Below are 18,689 nucleotides of genomic sequence, written 5' to 3'. Positions count from 1 at the left end.
TTAGATACAAACATACAACCACTCAATACAAGAAGGACCAAGTTTAGCTAGCTACCAGGAAGGACAAAAACCCATCATACTATAAATTATTTCATTTTTTTAAATTGTCATTATTGTCTAAACAATTCAACATTTCTCTTAGCTTCATTTTAGTCATGGTGACGTTTACATATAAAAACACATTCTCAAACAAAAATCTAGCTATAAAGTATTCTACATTAAAATAAAAACACTTATAATAGCTATTGCAAAACAAATAAATGATAAATATCTAAATATCATTAACACACTTGTGACAAGCACTTAAGGGTCATAAGAAGGTTACTTAAGTAATATAACGTTGGTCCGAAAACTCATATCCTGAATAGGGTGGTTTCCTATTATTTTTTTATTGCCTAAATCGAAAGATTATTACTCCTGGAGTACGTATTTCACGCATTTAGATTTTTAAATGACGATATCTATTTTTCGCGATTAAATGAACGTGTGACGTATTTCTCGTTCCCAATGCCGCCCTGTGAGGTGACCTTGAGGGAGGCTTGAGCGCTGATACAACGCAGGCTGCTAGTGGGTAGCTGAGTACCCTGCTAGCTGGTAGCGCTTGGCTTAAATAAGGATTATTAATACCTTATCAAACGAAGAAAACTTTCCGAACTTAGGTATTTTTAATGTGTGATTATTAGGATATGTTTCCCTGAGCTCTGCGCCTCACGCATGCATTGGTTATCTCAGACAATGTATAACTCCTATCTACTCGTATAGAAACTAGGTCCCTGTGACGTCACGTGGAGTGGCATCGCGTGGGCGCCAATCTGGCCATTTTCAAATGAGGATAAAAATGGACCATTGCCATTTGTCTAAACCGGTATTTCTGAAACCAAATAATTAGTATATTATGAATACAGTAATGGTGGGTAACGAATTGCAATCAATGCCTTTCGTTTTCTTTGATGAACGAAACTACCCTATTGAAAATTAATTTCCGGCAACACCATAAAAGTCTCTTCACCACCCTGACAGCATCAAATTTAAGGCCTTTACAGTGAGGGCATCAAAGAAAGAACAACTTTGGATGATCATAAACACCCATGCCATGGAAAGGGGGAACCTACCCAGGTGGAGCTTAGATTTGGCAGTCGAGGACTTGAACCCACCGCCACTGACAAAACTCAAGCATTGATAGCCACAGAGTTAACTGCACAAAAAATTACTTAGTCAACTGTGAAGGCCTATTTTTAAAGTAGATATTGCTTTCGGTATACAGTACCTCAATGTTGTTTCTAGTTCACACTATTGATAAGTACGACCTCAGGGAGATCTAAAGAATTTTTTTTACCAAAATTCCATGTTTGGTACACCGTGGATAGTAATATAAAGGCTTAAATAAGCTAGTCTTACAATTATTCGGCTGAATTTTGTCATGCACTGGAACAATTTCCATTTCCCTGAAGGAAGGCAAGAGAATATTCTACCCGCAATCCTTGAGAGGGTCTGCCCTACAGATCTTCTAAAAATTCAATCAACCAATTGCTGACGTATCATAGGAACCAGGGGCACAGCTAGGAGTTAAGGCGAGGGGGGATTTTAGGCACAACTAATACAGGGGAGTCCGGATTGCAAGTGAGGGGGCCCTCCCCCAGAAACTTTTCCAGGTAAATGGTTCAAAATGGTGAGTTTTACGATTTTCTGAGGGATATTTTGTTAATACTTAACACTATTCTGTAAGAATTATTAATCCAATTTGGTAAAATGAATTACACTTAAAAACATTTCTGAGCTCTGAGCTTTTGTCCCCCAAAACCCCTCCCTCACTGCCCCACTGATAGGAACAAGTCATGCCAGACAAGTTCATCACAGCAATTTGCTGGGAAACCGTGAAATCTTACTTACGAGGGTAGTGTAACCATCAAAAGATTAAGTTAACCCGCCTCGGTGGTGGCAGGGTAAAGTCCTTGCCTGTCACATTAAAAAAACATGGGTGCAAGTCCCACTTTGGTAGGTTGCCCCTACCAAAAGTATGGATGTTCACATACATTTCATTGTTAAGTTAAAAACGCTGATGTAAAAGACCAATGGCACCATTTTCGGCGGTAAGGAATAAATAAATAATATGATGAGTTTGGTCCCTCGAGTGTTAATATGTGGTTCAAGTGATAGATTAGTTGGCCTTCTAGATATAATCCAAACTCCTTTACTCAATTTATTGCAAGCATTCAATAAAATAAATCAATATAAATGCCCCGTGCTTAATAACAAAAGTACACAAATTAGGACAACTATTTCATTATTTACATTATTCAAGATGCAATAACTGCTGAAACAGAAATCTATTTCAGGTATTTCAGGCCATGTAACAAATTGAAAAGAATAACTGATCTGTTGGCCAGATGTTCCCTGCAATGAGTTCTGACCATTGAACTCTAAAGTAATACTTCACATCTAAAAAATGAAATGCAGGAAAAGGAAATACAGTTCACTTCAAACACAGGTATTAAAGTGATGATTCCATAACAACAATAACTCCCTTTAACCTTATCATTGACTACATTCACCAACATTATTATTTCCCGTTCTAACCTTCCCTAATCACCCATGCCTAGGCCTACAGTTGACTGATGGCATCTTAATCTAAGCTATTTGGGTAGGTACTACATATAACATAAAGCATAATCAGGAATTGCAGATACAGGTATAGTCCTAACTTACAGGAGAAGATTCATTCCCTTTCTCGCCGGATGGAGATATACTTTTCATGAGATTTCCACCCTTTCCTTTCCGATGGCTGTTGTATTTCTTCAAAATTGGTGTTACTGTTTTCAGAGGCGATGTTTTCTTGCTAGATCCAATCACAGGCGAAGTCAAGACAGGCAAAGACATTGGTGTGCCTGGATGTTTGGTTTGGGTTCCTCTATGCACAGTTCCAACAGTAAAAACCACTTTCGGAAGGTCTTCATCGTTTGATGTATGTTCCACAATATCTTTAGTTATGTTAGATATCAAGGGCATACTAGGAAGCATTCTGAAAACTTTCCCGGAAAGTTTTGTGTAGTCCAAAGTGCCTTGTCCAAATTCTTTTGCCGTTTGAAAATCGGGAAAGTCTCCGATTAATAACACCGGAATAGCAAATTGCTTTCCCCACCACTTATGCTTTGTCTTCCTTCTCTTAAATCGAAGAAACTGAAAATATAAATTGTTATGAATTAGACGTATATGATGTCAAATCATTGCGGTAATTGGTAAAAGTTAATTCAAAATGCTTAGCGGTGAAGATGGGACGTCGTCACAGAACATAAAGAGATAGTAGCGTTCACGACAGATAAAACTTTGCCATGTAATGGCACATTATGGATCATTAAGCATTTCCAAAAAACCAAATTGAACATAAATACGAACTGGGAGCTTTGGGAAAAATATCTCGCGCTACAAGCCGAAAAAGTAATAAAAACAGCGCCACTTCTACCAGTGCTATTGCTTAAAACGTGAATTACACAGAGTTTTTTATTTTAACAACTCACTCCACCAATTTGCTGTACAATTCCAATCAATCGAACATGTTTAAAAAAATTATCTTGAGATAATCTACTACAACAAACACCGAATGCTATGCAACTTCCACAGTCTTCTACTATCGAAACAATAACAATTATTTCGACTTTCAACTGTCGCATTTTCAAGTGACGCCGTCACGCCCGCGCTTGGCGGTATCTTTAAAAAAGATATTATCGGATCCCTAGCAATGATTTAATGACAACTCCACCTCGAAATTCATCGACATAATTCACACATTATACCTTGTTCTGGCAGTATAAAGTGGTAATTTTATTATTTTTCGGGTTTAAATTCTTTTTTCCGTTTTTGAAAATTACAACAAAAATACTCATAAACAATCATCTGCAATACAAAAATAACATGCATAAAACAATTTTCCACAAGGGCATTGAATGGCCCAAGTTACACCGGAGAAAAAATTTAAAAGGGGATTAAAATGTTTGGGTAGATTTTTAAAGTGCGTACTAAATACAATTGTTAGTGTGGGGGGGGGGGGGAAGGAGTTTTTTATTTTTGGGGGGAATGCACTATCAGCGTTGGACACCATGGCATGGAGCTCTCACAGTGAAGCTTCTTTTTTGTGAGAGAAGAGAAAACCATCAATTCTAGAAGTAGTGACATTTTATGCTTACTATATAGTAGCGAAGAGAGGGAAGAGTTCTGATAGCAAATATTTCAGCATTAAAATGAATGCTTCCTTCGTAAAAATCATCATAAGAAAAAAAAAAGAGTGAGTTATTTCATAACCATAAAGGCTTACCAAGGGAGACAACTCTAAGATGATTGGGCCTCCTTCATCATGATTTGCCCAAGTAATCCTAATTGTCTGATATTTTCTACAAATGCATTTATCAAACACTTCAGATACCTGGCATGCCATTAAAAGTGGCAGTACTAGCATAGTGCCAGTATAGGAGTAATAGAGTTGTCTAAATGATGACTTGGATGCAATATTCAAACTTTACATCTGAAGTCAAAATATCCTAAAAACTTAAAAACACTTTCATAAATGCTACATTAATCACCACACACTATTTTATGTCTGTACATAGACTTGTATTTGAAGTAAGTAACATGCAAATGCAAATACAGTAGAACCCCGTATTTGCGTTATCGGAATTTACGTTTTCCCGCAAATTGCAAGTTTTTTTCTGGGTCCCGTCATATTTCCTATCTCTCCAATGTAAATAGAACCCTGTATTTACGCCGTGTTTTTTCCGTTTTCCCGCCATGTGCATCACGACGTGCCGGATTTAAAGAAATTATTTGCCTACTAAAACAATAAATCGTGCATGTCAGCCCTTAAAAACTATCTTTTGGCTTCCTTTCGCGCATTTGTATTTAAAAATCGAAGAGAAAGAGACGCAATGAGAACTATTTTCGGGAAGAATTTGAATGTGGCGGGACAGAACGCCACTAACGTCGGAAAGTTGAACTACGTCATCTCGTTTTCTGTCAGCGGCGGAAAGATTCACGATATGAAAGTAGGTGTTTTGAGCAATCGAGCTATGTAATAATTATAATGCAAGAACTCCTGAAGCAATGTTGACAATAATCATGTAGCCTATAATTTGATACGAGAGTTTGAAAGGAAACCAGACGTGCCGAAACGTGATAAATGCCGGAACTATAAAACTTGACCGACATCTGGGATCATTTGCGCTGACTTCATTCAACAGTTGCGTAGCGTAGATGGGTTAATTAAATACTTAAAAAAACTTATTTAAACTTGAATTATCCCATTCAAATGGAAATTCGAGGTGAAAAACGGACATTTTTAACTGACGAAAAAATGAAAATTTTAGAGCTAGTTGATTCCCACACTGGAACCCGCATCGATTCAAACGCTGGCGAAGCAACTCGAATGTTGGGACTGGCAATCCGATCGGATTCCCAGTCTCAACATTCAACACCGTGGTGAAAAATCGCGATGCCATTGTAAAATATGCAAACCAGCGCGGACATTTATCAAAAAAGAGAATATATGTGAAGAATTCGGATGTGAATTCTTCTTACCTGGATCCAGGTAAGAAGAAATAGAACGAATTCTAAAAGAGTAGTTTTTGGTGCAAGATCATCAAATGTTCCTGCAAATGGTGTCGTCTAAAGGCCTGTTTACATAGTACTTTGACCCGTACAAGTTAATGTCTAAATTATGAACACGAAAATGCACTGTGTATTCACCCAACTTGTGCATATGCATGAACAGAAAATAGAACCTATTCAAATTTGGTTCATGCATTCATAGTCGGATTTAGGGGCGGGGGATGTGCCCCACCCAGATGCTTAAAAAATAGACAAAAGTTGAATACGGTTATCACAGGAGGATCTATGGGGGGGCATGTGCCCCCCTAGACACTTAAAAAATATGCTACATTTTTAATACGGTCCAGTTATCATTGCATTCGTTTTGTATAACGTGGTATCTTTGTGCCCCCCTCCAGAACAAAATCCTGGATATGGCCTTGCTTGTGCCCCCAGAAAGAAATCCTGGATCCATCCCTGATGGTCATCATTACGTTTGCTTTATTTTGTGTATTACTCTAGGAGGCTCAATCATTTAATTCAATAAGAATAACTTTGATATAAAAATAAAGAGAATTTAGTAAAGTCATTGTTATATCTTGTTTTTAATCTCAATTAAGACAAGATCTTTTGCCTGTCAGGCCCTCTGTGCGGTCCCAGAAAGAAAAATCCTGGATCTGCCCCTGCCTACATTCGTACATTTCCTGTCCCGTTCCGGTCCACAAAAATCATTCATGCAAGCAGACATTAATGTATCGTATAAACAGGCCCAAAGGCACTTGAGAAAAAGTATTTCCCCAGAAGATTGTGAATCAAAGATTCCACGGCATCTATAATGGTTGGTTGGATAGATTTAAAATAGGTACAGTCTTGTACACAAGATGGTGAGTGGTGAAAGCAAAGATATGAACATAGAGACAGCAACTCAGTGGAAATAATCTGAATATATTAGACTTCTGGAAGGTTACAGCCCAAGATGATGCAATGTTATAGAATAATGCTTAGTGAACAATTAAAAAATTAACATTTCCAAAGCCAGTATGTGAATAAAAGTGAAAATTCTCTATTTCCCACTATTTGCATTTTCCCGCAATTTACACTTTTTTTCTTGGGTCCCTAGAAAAGTGTAAATAAGGGGTTTTACTGTATTTGAAAACATTCTTTCGTAACATACATATATGAATACTTCCCTAATTGCCTATTTAAAAACATACTGTTCCCCCACCATAACTTCCATTCAAACACGGCTTTTTACAAATGGCACACACGGTTTGAAAGAGGGAAGCTTGCTGGAGGCCACACACACGTCAGAAGTGGATATTAGTCACGTACGGAGGCAAAGAAAGGGCTCCATGCCCGACCAGCAGAGCATGTCAATAGGGTGGTTTCCTATTATTTTTTTTTGCCTAAATTGAAAGATTATTACTCCTGGAGTACGCAATTCACACTCTTAGATTTTTAAATGACGATACATATCTATTTTTTGCGATTAAATGAAAAGTGAAAATTTTCAAGCACGCGAAAACGTGGCAACTAAATATCAATGCTGAGAAAATCCCGTGTGACGTCAGTCTGCTTCCCGCTGCCGCATTGTGATGTGACCTTGGGGCGAGGCTTGGAGCACTGATACGATGCAGGCTGCTAGCAGGTAGCTGAGTACCCTGCTAGCAGGTAGCGCATGGCTTAAATAAGGATTATTAATACCTTATCAAACGAAGGAAACTTTCCGACTATAGGCAGTTTTAATAGGTGATTATGAAGACATGTTTCCCTGAGCTCTGTGCCTCATGCATGCGTTGGTAACCTCAGAAGATGTAAAACTCCTATCTACTCGTGTAGAAACTAGGTCCCTGTGGCATCACGTGGAGTGGCATCGCTTGGGCGCCAATCTGGCATTTTTCAAATGCGGTTAAAATTGACCATTGACATTCCTCTAAACTGTGATTTATAAAACCAAATAATTTGTATATTATGAATTCACTAATGGTGGATAATGAATCGCAATCAATGCTTTTCGTTTTCTTTGATGAAGGAAAGGATTTGATTTTTTAATAATACCTCGAGAAAAATAGATAACAATGATATCAAAATTTCTGATAATGTAGGATATACAGGATGCTGTCGAAGTGTACAAAGTTCTTTGAAAATCTATAGAAAATAAAACTCTATTTCTCCATCCACACCACATTTAAACATTTGTTTGGACATTTAATAGCTCAGTTTTTCAAAGATCTTTTGAATCAATCGACTGAAAGAGATCATTGTATGTTCAGAAGAGGATATAATTCTAGCATTCAATCACCAAATAAGAAGAATAAAATGAATGAATAAATACACATCTGACCCAAAGGAAAAATTACCAATGAAAAATAAAATACTAAAAAGACCACATTTATGGTGCACTACCTACAAATATTACAGTATATATTTGGCAGGGATGAAACTGAAAGCTATGGATATTTAACCAAAGATCACAGTCACTCAGAGAGACTATTAAAACATGAGAAAAATACTTGATGGATTTGAAAAATTACAACATTTTACAAGTCAATTGCAAAAGTTTGTCACTCACCCCTTCTTCTTCCTTAGTAAATCCATAAATATGCCTAGCCCAATTCTCAGGAAGATTACGTTTAGGAACTTGTTTTGGGCATACAGATTTCTCCCAATCCACAGGGAATACATAATGGTATGTTTCAGGGGCTTTATTATTCCGAAGATAGTACTAAAAATAAACATTTGCCAATCATCAACAATGAAAATGGTAAAAGGAGTCTTAATGTCTCATAAAAGAAAGAGAACTCACAGGTATTGCACCACCTTTTCTATCATGACTCTTGGCATTCATTATGTAATTCTTGGTGTACACACAAGTTCTTAAAGGCAAGAGTAGCTGATGTAACATGCAAACCACTTTGTCCAATACTTCTCTCTTTCTTATATCTTTCATAGATTCCACATATGGAACAAACTGCTCCATACCAATGGCAATCAGCCTAAGGGATAATTAAAGGTTTTTTTATGAATCATTTCATCTTCGATGACTATTTTTAAATACAGTTTACTTCAAGCATTTACGTACTGCTCTTCTGAAGGAAGGTAAGAACAGTGCTCCCCCCTGTTATCACGACGAAATGCCACCATAGGTAATAATAGCGGATACACAAAAACTTTACTGTTCGCCATGAAGTCCATGAGTCTTGGAGGCAACCTCTCTCTGTGGCGTACGTGCTTCTTCTTCAAGTAATCCCTATACATAAATGAATACATAAAAGAACTTGAAAAGAGAAAAATTATTATGATAAAAGACAACCCTCAACATGCAACTCTTCAGCCCAACTTGGCTATCAAGGAAAGTTATTATGTACATTAGTGATGGGCAAAGTCGATCATTTTAGTGATTCAATCATTTTGACTCGAGTCCCATAAGTGATTCAATCAATTGATTCAATCACTATGATCGAAAAGACTCAAATCAAGATTCAATCACTATGATCGAAAAGACTCAAAGGAGTCATGATTGAAAAGACTCAAAAGGAATCATGATCGAAAAGACTCAAAAGGAATCATGATCAAAAAGACTCAATCAATGGATGTAATAAATCACTTTGAATAATCGAATAAATACTGCCTCATCTGCGAAGAGCATTGGTAACGCTGATTGCTATCCATATTATCATTTCATATACTATTTTAATTGTGAATTCCTAGATGAGTAAATTAGATTGCAAAAATGAAGGAAGCAGTGTCATGAAAATATTTGGGAAGGCGAAACTGCCACAGTTTCTTAACACTAATAAAATAATTTCTAACTATAGTTGATCAAAATATAACACAAAATACACCACACACTATGCATGAATCTGATCTGCAGGATAATTTTATGAACGGCACAATAAAATATAACCAGCTTTAACTTCTACTTCTTAACGTTCTCCTACAGGAGTCATCTTAATATTTTCCTTTTACGTGTATTGGTGTTATTAATACTGATAACTGCTGGAAAACATTTAAGAAAAAGATTACACAAGTATTCAGTTCTTCATAACATAGTATTTAATTTTATCACAACTATTTCTGCCCTGACGAAAAGAGATTAAGCATCGGTCGTTCCAAATTTTGAATCAAACCGGAAACCGAGATGATTGATATGAAACCGGAAGTCGGAGTGATTGATGATTGATGATCGACTTGTTTAACGAAATGAATCATGAGTCATTTGATTCACCTAGTGATTCAATCTTTTTGATCGAATCGTTCATGATCGACCCATCACTAATGTACATATTTCCAAGCATCCAAACAACTTACCGTGAATCCATTAAATGAGAGGTCTAAAAGAATCTTATAGGAATAGGATGCCCATCAAAAAAGTATCAATCACTATCCATAAAATCTATATCATTTAACAGTTTAATACCTAAGCAGAATGTTCCAAAGATCACAGCACACATTCCTAGCTGTCTTGGCTGCATTTTCAAATTGACAAAACATGTCATTCATAACAATGTAATTATGTGCATATTATCAATAATGTGAAATATTTAATCCATTTGAAAATAAGTTTTAGTACGCAGCGGTCTAAATGTAGCTGCAATCATGAAAAAGATCCTTGAAAGAAGAAGACTTCAGTTAGCCATATCGTGCCAGGTCAATGAAAAAATGAAAAGAGAGAGGAAAGAAAAATTTCACGGTGAAATGCACACATTTGTCACAAGGGTACCTATGGCACTTGGTTGGGCGAAATTACCACTCAAAAGATGTTCTTGTACAATGCTTCAGCTATGACATAACATCAGTTATGTTACATCTTCCAAAGAGGCAGTACATCAGAGGAAAGTTTAATAGCTAAAAATTAAAATCTTCAAATTTGCCAACTTAACAGGGGCATACCATTGGTTGCTTTAGTGCTCTACTCTGGATTTGATTCCTTATGGCATCAATTTTGTCTTCATCTGATTGGAAGGTGTAGCAGAGGAGGCTGTTATACCAAAATACATGCATACATCTATCCTTGGTATTAGTGGGCAAGGAAAACATAATATCGTATTACCATATTATACTTCTGAGGTGTATCTTGAAACTCTACTGAGGCAGAATAAATTATCCATGAAAATATCCATGGCTGATGCATTTCATGCATATGGTTGCTGTTAACAAAATTACACAGACGGAATTATTGAAGAAGGCACTTCTACACTAATTATCCACACTTAAATGACATATGCATCAGCACAAGTTTCCACAAATTAACCTTCATTTTCAAAGTGTCGAACACCAGCAAAGCACCTATGTTTATACGCAACAGCTGGGGTTGGAAAAGAAAATGTCAGGGGTAGGGACAAAGTGGGTGATGAAGGTAAGCAATGAGGATTCTGTTTGTATGTCATATACAGAATCCTCATTGCTTCTCCTACATCACCCACCCTGTTCCTCAAGTGGCAAGTCAGTCTGCTCTTTTTGTGGAGTCACAGGTTTGTGCTAACTCACTCACTCAGTGCAATAGCAGACATGTTAAACATGTGGTTGACATAGTGAATCAAGGAAGGTCTAATTGTAAGTGCTGGGGCACATGTCGATTGGTTCCCCAGCCATTCAATATATAAAATGTGTCCTTCACTCCATCTAATTTTAAGTCCACAACTAAGTCAAAATATTAGAGTCAGTGAAAGTCATTTATCCTAATAAAATATGCACTATATCATACATTTTATTTGTAAAAAGAGCATCCTATTAATGAATATTTTCCACCAAAAATAACTATCATAAATATAATTGTTTTTATGCTTCACTTACCCTTTCTCAATTTCCTTTTTTATGAAACTGAAAATACAAAAAAAAACATGTTAGCAGAGAAAAAAATAAGGAAATAAAAACTAATCATATTACATATAACTATGAAAGGGTTAGCTGAAAGCAGAATGGATTGGGGAGCTACATAAAACCAAACTTGTATTGTATGGAATAAAAGACTTCATTTGAATATCCAATTACTGGCAACATTTTTTAAATTCTACTACTCACATCACACCAGCACAAACCACACCAAAGTGCAGTGCCAGGTTTAATTCAGAACTGAATGTAAATAATGTTAATCAATATTAAAATTTTGAAAATGTAGCAAAAATATTCCTAAAGAAAAATACTGGAAAGTAAATTATGTTCTAATCAAAACTGTATTATATCACTGCATTTTAAAAATGTTTAAACTACTAAGCTGGTTCAAAAAAGGCTATTCGGGCTTCCAGCCAGGTGGTCTCCCTCCATTCTGCTGGAAGCCCGAATAGCCTTTTTTGAACATATTCGCCGGGAAAGCATCAGATTTTACTATTAAGCTGGTTGTTAAAAAATTTACATTGCAAACTTTCTTTCCAAACAACATTATACACACATATTATTAAAAATAAAAAACAACCACAATCAGAGAAATGTTTGGGGCAATGAATGAACATTTTTTGTCTATTGCTCTAATATGTGGTAGCAAAACTTCTAAACAACGAATTCCATGGAACAGAGAAAAAGACAACTCTGATGTAGGACAGAGGTGATTTTTGGGTTGCAATGTTTCAGGATGACCATTTTTTCATCAGGATTTTTTTTGTCAAACCGCCAGCTGATTGTCTAAGGAGCCTTAATTGATTGATCTCTCTTAGCCTCCGGAATCCACAGAAATGATTGTTGAAACCTGAACTTAAATGAGCCACCCTAACATAATACAGGCATACTAAACCCAAGCAACAAAATTATGGAATTTTTTTCCAACGACCTTCGATTCCATTGTAAATTAGGAGTTTAGCTTCGATTAGCACTCTGTGATACAGAGATATTTTTAGTTGAGCGGGAATATGAAAAAAATTGAAAATCAAGCAAGATTCAGGCTCAAGATTCAAGATTTTCTTCCTCATTGGAGAATTATTTTCCTCTGAAGTTCTGATCACTTATATTTTTTAACAAAAACATTCCATCTATGCAAAAATTTAGCCATTCATTAGTGGTATTACCAGGGCATAGACATTCAGTATTTAGAATCTGATGTTAAAAACGCTAAACAGAAATGAAATATATTAGAGCATATTGACTGCCATGAAGAATATCGACTTTACTTTTATTAACTTTATTAATTATTTATTAACTTTACTTTAATTAAGTATACTATTTTTCAAGGATTATAAAATATAGCTTATAAAAAAATATATAAATAACTTAATTGTACGTAGGAATTCAAAATACACAATGGATTAGAAGAGTAAGTATTGATTCTACAAATCATATTTCATGTGAACAATGATATGTAATAGGACTTAAAAGTGGAATGTTGGTAGGAAAAATTGTTTGCCTGGAAATTACCATTCAATATTACTCTGATCATGTTCAATATTTCTCGGGAATGTGCAAAGAAACATCGTTAGGGGTATAATTTTCTCTTCATTCGACACAATATTCTGCATATTTTATCAGAGTAGGAATGATAAATATCAGTGAACATACGAACAGCTCAAAATATAGAAAATATGAGAAAAAGTGTCCAAATTTAAATTATCAGACTACTCTAGACATGCGTTCAAAAAAACAGTTTAACTTGCAGCGTTGCGAACGGATTTTTGATTTTCCTTCTTTAAAACTTGAAAAACAACATCTCAAAACAATTAATAAATACCGGATCTGAATTAGGTACTCAACAGATGCATTTTTTAAGGGGCAACTTTTTTAACCCTTTTGCGCCGGACCTTCGTTGAAGGAAATTCTTCCTCAATACGAGTCTCTTGAAAGTTTTCTTTGCTCCTCTGTACGAAGCCTTTCCGCGTCGACTAAAGGCAGTGGGTCCCTCCCGAAACATTTTTGGACCCAACTCAGTGGGGCGCCGATCCTTTTCCTCCGCCTCTGTCCCAGATCCTAGAGGGATTAAAAGCCCCTTCCTAGCATGAGTCTGCGGTCAACTAGCTAAAATATTAACGCAGAATATATGCAAATACTTGTTGTTCGTATCGATTTTTTTGAATTCAAAATGAATTTCGTGTTTTTTTCTGAGCGTGCAGAAATTTTAAACGAAGTTCTAACATTTATATAGACGGATTTAGTATATTTACTAGTTGTTCTATAACTCTGTTGATATTAACGTTAGAATTTCGTTTGAAATTTCCATGTGGTCAGCAAAAAAAGATGAATTCATTTCTAACATTGGATTTCAAAAGTAAGCAACAAATATTTTTTTGAAAACACACTGCAAATAACAGTAGTTGACCGCGTGGAGAGGATAAGAAAGGGTCGACCTGAGCGGCCGAAGATGGGACTGGGCTCGTGCTAAGGCGGATCGTGAGGGGCGACCGCGTCCGTGGGTCTATTGTGTCCACGACGGTCACTTTTTTCAACCTGTGCCGCACAGGCGCGGCATTCGTTGGTTATGGTAGGAAAATTCACGCCGCACAGGTGTGGCATTCGTAGTTGAGGAAGAAAAATCCTCGCCGCACAGGTGCGGAATTCGGCGCTAAAGGGTTAATGCATAAAAGCAATCCTTGCATGTGGCAGAGAATTGTGAAAAACATACAATTAAAAACAAAATTAAACATCACCCACTTCTGCATTTCAATTTTTGTATCAGGATTGGTATCCAACAGCTTCTCCCATTCAATTACCAAATCTATGGCAGACTTTAAATTTTCAGCCTCAAAATGACTCCCTTCCTTGAACAGAGACAAGCACCGCAAGTTCACCTGAAAATTAAGTGTTTTTATAAAATATTATATAAGAATAACATATATTTTGCAGAATTATTACATGATAGCCTAACATACACTGATGATAATAAAAAGGTTATCAAAAAATATCTAGACAAATTAAACATTAGGCAAAAATTTCTTATAGTAAATTTTATATCTCCGAGAAAACTTTAAATGACTAAACGAGAACCATTAAGAACTAAAGATTTATTTAATACAAATAATATGCATTACCATTTCAAAATTTTATCTCACAGCTCTGTTTAGCCAAAAATTATGCCAAAGAGGACTAAAATTAGGAGTCAACAAAGGTAATTGATTCACGTTTTCCACCAGGTTGCATGCTGCTTCTCTATTGAATTGGCATTAGGGTATATTGTGATGATAATATTTACACTCTTGTCCTAAGATTAGACTTCTTTTGACTGGGAGGTAGCCTCCAACTTTTAACTACCCTTTTGCTTAGTCCACAACAATGGCTTCCAAAAATTACTAAGACAATCTTGCAATCTTGCAAGAAAACCTTAAGCAGAAGACAGGACAACTTAGTTTGGCACATAATGAGAAGTAATGGCCTAATGAAAACAATCATAGATGGACGGGTGGAAGGTAAGAAAGACAAGGGACAGCCCAAAATGAGTTGCAGAGAACAGATTACATATCAAAGATGTAAATATGTCGCTATAAAAATGGTAGCGGATAGGAGAGAGGAATGAGAGCTAAGTCAAACCAATCTTAGGATTGTCGACTAATGATGATGATGACTGAGAGAATATTCTGCATCACCATTCAAAGCATTGCTTGTGATCCGGATCTCAATAGCTTCAAGTTTCAATCAAGTTTCACTACAATTCAAAATGACTTTTAATACTTACCAATAATGATTTGAAGCATATAGCATATTTTGATAGATAGGGATGGCAATAAAGCTGCAGGAAATTTTGTGAGAGCAATTGGACATGTTGGCGCATCTGCTGTCTGAGAATAGCTCGCTGGGTTGCACTGATCTCAGGAATAGGGTCTTCATTGGATGATGGTGGCACAGAAGATGGCTCTGAACATGTAGCCTTTCCTACAGCTTCATCCCTAGGCTCTTCATTACCAACCACCATGAGAGTGCCACGACCTGATGTGCTCTTGTCAGGATGAGAAGTAGCCCAATGCTGATCCAAATTGGAAGACTCCTGAGGCTTTAGGAAGAATTACAATAGAAAATGTAAATAAGGAGTATACACGGTTGTTACCAGATTCCTGAATTCAAATTCCCTCACATCTACCAGAAAATCTTCATTATTCACAGTCATCTTTCAATCACTACGTAATTTTTTTATAGTAGGGATCAATATATTACAAAATTCTTAAAATATATTTGAATGTTCACATAGTATCTTTTCCTTTTACTAGTGATCTAAGTTTTATAAAAAAAATTAATTTTTGTACTTATTTACTTTTAAACTTTCATATGAATTTTTAATTTAATATAAAATATGGAAGATGAAAAATTTGAATTTCATGAAGTTCTGTCTATTGATTAAATTGACACAAGAAGAATATGTACAACAAGGTATTACATAACTGGTCAGAATTAACTCAAAAACTCAAAAATTATGTCAAATTTAAAATAACACATCATACGAAAAGGCTTAGTACGAAGACAAAGAACAATAACTTAATATACTTTGTAAAAATATGTATAATCAAAAAAAGGTGCAACATCCAATATATCACATGAGTGATCTTTAATCAATACATACTCCCTAAAAAATAATAACTAATAAAAAAAACAAATTAAGAATAAATAAGACTATACCAAATTTGGTGGCGCCTGAGTATCCGTGTTGTCTACACTGGGGAAGAATTGCAGAAGATCGAAATCATCATCATCACTAAACAAGGGCTCATATGCTTCGGCCATCAAAACTTTCTTTTCCTTGCGGCTAATTTTCACTGCCTTATCTACTCGAAGCTCTTCTTTGTCAACTGCATTATGGGAAATAAATTAGCATTTTGTATAATTAAGGAAGAAATAAAAGTTAAAAAATAAATTTTTCTAAATAACTTAATGGAGATAAACAATACCTGTTTGATCCAAGTCAGCTAATACATTGTATTCAGGATCACCTGCATCATCATCTTCGACATTTTCATTGTCTCCATTATCTGGAAAAAATGAGTTTCTGAGTGAAAAAGATAACTTAGAAATTTCAAATAATAAAATTAATTTATTTCGCCCTTGGCAATACATACTGTTGCATGGCCAAAGTCAAGTTAGAATAAAATGCAATGACTTACATAAACCAGGAAAGAAAAATCAAAGTTCACAATTATTCAACATAATAATAAGAATGATTTAAGAGGAACAAAATTAAGCATGCCACAGAAAGTTGCATGAGCAGCAACCAATTATAGAGACATGGAAACTAAGGGTTCCATCCAGGTATCCTTCTTCCAAATTTAGATTAAAATCTATCTTCCAAATAATCTGAGACACTGTTACAGAATTTTTCAGACAGAAGAAGTTTAAACTTCTTTTCAAACCCAGAGAGTCGGGCATTATTTTTTATTTCATCAGGAATCTCATTAGAATACATATAACAATGGCCTTGGCATCCAGGAAGGCCCTCAAATGGACCCTATTGCAGCAAAAACATGATGGTTGTGGAAGAGCATGTGAGGGTTGCAGTGGTTTATTCCCTTTACTAAGCCTCCGGAACATGCAACCTTTGAGGTTCCCATGGGAATTACATTTTCTTAAATATCTAACGGCAGCCAATTTCTTGAGAGTTGAGGTGCCCACTGATGCCTGCCTTGCCTTTTCTATTATACTCACAGTATGTTACTTTTAATTTTCCGTTGTGCATGCGTTGGTGGGCAAGAAGACCTCGTGGGTCAGTTGTGCATTCCCAGGTTATTCTGCTGCTTTCGATAAAACTGCTTTTTTGTCACATGTCTTCCTGTTGGCATGTCTGATAATTTGTTTCTGTGTTACTTAGTGTCAGTTTTTCTGATTGTCTGTGTAACTTTCTGTTTCTTACTTCTGTTGTGTGCTTGTGGTTCAGGTTTCCAATGCTATGAGGTGTATATGATGCGCCATTCCTCAATTACGTCAAGTGTGTTGTACGCGTGCCTATCTTTCATGGAGAGTTCGAACCCTTGTCCCCTCACGTGAGAGTTAACGACACTAACCACTACACCAACTGACTCATCTATAGAGAGGTGCACTAATTTGGAATTATACACGGCTTGTTAAAAGTAACGCTTGAAAATTAATTAACTACGGCCAAACTAAGGCCCATTCAATGGAGCCACTACCAGTTCAGAGATGTGCTTGCCATTACAAATGCCATGAAAATACGGCATTTCGGTCTCTGTTTGATGGACAAAATGGCAGATGAACGGGACAATCCCCCCCCACCCCCCTTTCGTTTTTCCCTCTTCGAGAGATAACTGCTGTGGAAAAACCCTCGCCCACCCAAGAATAATGTGATAGAGATTCCATTTCACTTTCTTCCCTCCTTAAAACCATACACCTTTTCCCCTCCATCGAAATGCAATAAAAAGGTTGATGTCCCTGAGAAATGCGGCACAAGAAGCCACCAAAGGATGCAAGGTGGAGTATCACAAGAGAATAAAATTTTCCCCAGAGCAGTGGGCAGGCTAGATTAAAGAGAGGAGTTGGTGATGTGGTATAAGATTTCTTTGTGAGACAGAGAGAAGGAGAGTGAAGGATTGAAGAGCAACCAGGGAGGAGGAATTTGTTGATAAGCTCAGCCGGCCAAAGAAATTATAGTGTACAATGAATCTAGCCCAGAGCCACCACCATCAGAAAATAATTCTCAGCTAAAGTACTGTTTCCTGCCATACCCCCACGTCCCACCCCCACTTTTTTTTGTGACTAAGGCAAGCATCTGTTATACACCACTCCAGTGAAAAAATTGAAAAATCGTATCATTAGTTTTCCATTCCCCCTATTTTATCTGTATCTTATAAGTGTGTAATCATGGGAAAAGTGTGTGCATTAGTTGGGCATTGCTGCTTCAATTTTATTTTTGTGTGAATTTATACATTTATACCATTGTGAATGGCAATTTAACGAACCAAGAGGAAAAATTTGAAATAGAAGTTATTTCTCTGTTTCATTTGAATTCTAAGATAAGCTTGCTTAATTTCATAACTCTGCATAACTTCTGCCTCTCCCAAGCAACTGATAAAATTATACTGTTGTTCTAAACGGTTGTAATATGTTAATTTTTTGTTTTTTTTCTGTTTTCCCTAGGTATTAAACCACTGTCCCTACTCACTCTCTGTGCCAAAGGTTCTTCTTAACCCAATCATTCCCCATCAACATAACGAGTTGTCATCACTTTCCCCCTTTATCTGAGTACATGGGTCCCACAT

The 18,689-nt window shown here is 36.3% G+C and overlaps 1 protein-coding gene across 2 annotated transcripts in view; it reads right to left on the bottom strand.

Moving 5' to 3' along the window:
- LOC124165859 overlaps window positions 1–18,689 on the bottom strand; it is a 49,082-nt gene that overhangs the window by 22,835 nt on the left and 7,558 nt on the right. For both annotated transcript variants that reach the window (XM_046543384.1, XM_046543385.1), the window contains 9 exons: window positions 16,371–16,451; window positions 16,102–16,271; window positions 15,167–15,481; window positions 14,149–14,285; window positions 11,371–11,397; window positions 8,657–8,824; window positions 8,381–8,570; window positions 8,147–8,299; window positions 2,707–3,177 (listed from right to left, as the gene is read on the bottom strand). In XM_046543384.1, coding sequence (XP_046399340.1) covers window positions 2,707–3,177; window positions 8,147–8,299; window positions 8,381–8,570; window positions 8,657–8,824; window positions 11,371–11,397; window positions 14,149–14,285; window positions 15,167–15,481; window positions 16,102–16,271; window positions 16,371–16,451 — 1,712 coding nt within the window. The remainder of the gene's footprint in view (window positions 1–2,706; window positions 3,178–8,146; window positions 8,300–8,380; window positions 8,571–8,656; window positions 8,825–11,370; window positions 11,398–14,148; window positions 14,286–15,166; window positions 15,482–16,101; window positions 16,272–16,370; window positions 16,452–18,689) is intronic.

This window comes from Ischnura elegans, chromosome 9, assembly GCF_921293095.1.
Source record: "Ischnura elegans chromosome 9, ioIscEleg1.1, whole genome shotgun sequence".
In the NCBI taxonomy this organism is placed as follows: domain Eukaryota; kingdom Metazoa; phylum Arthropoda; class Insecta; order Odonata; family Coenagrionidae; genus Ischnura; species Ischnura elegans.
Note: the sequence above shows the minus strand (reverse complement) of the source record. Positions and strands in the feature narration are given on the sequence as shown.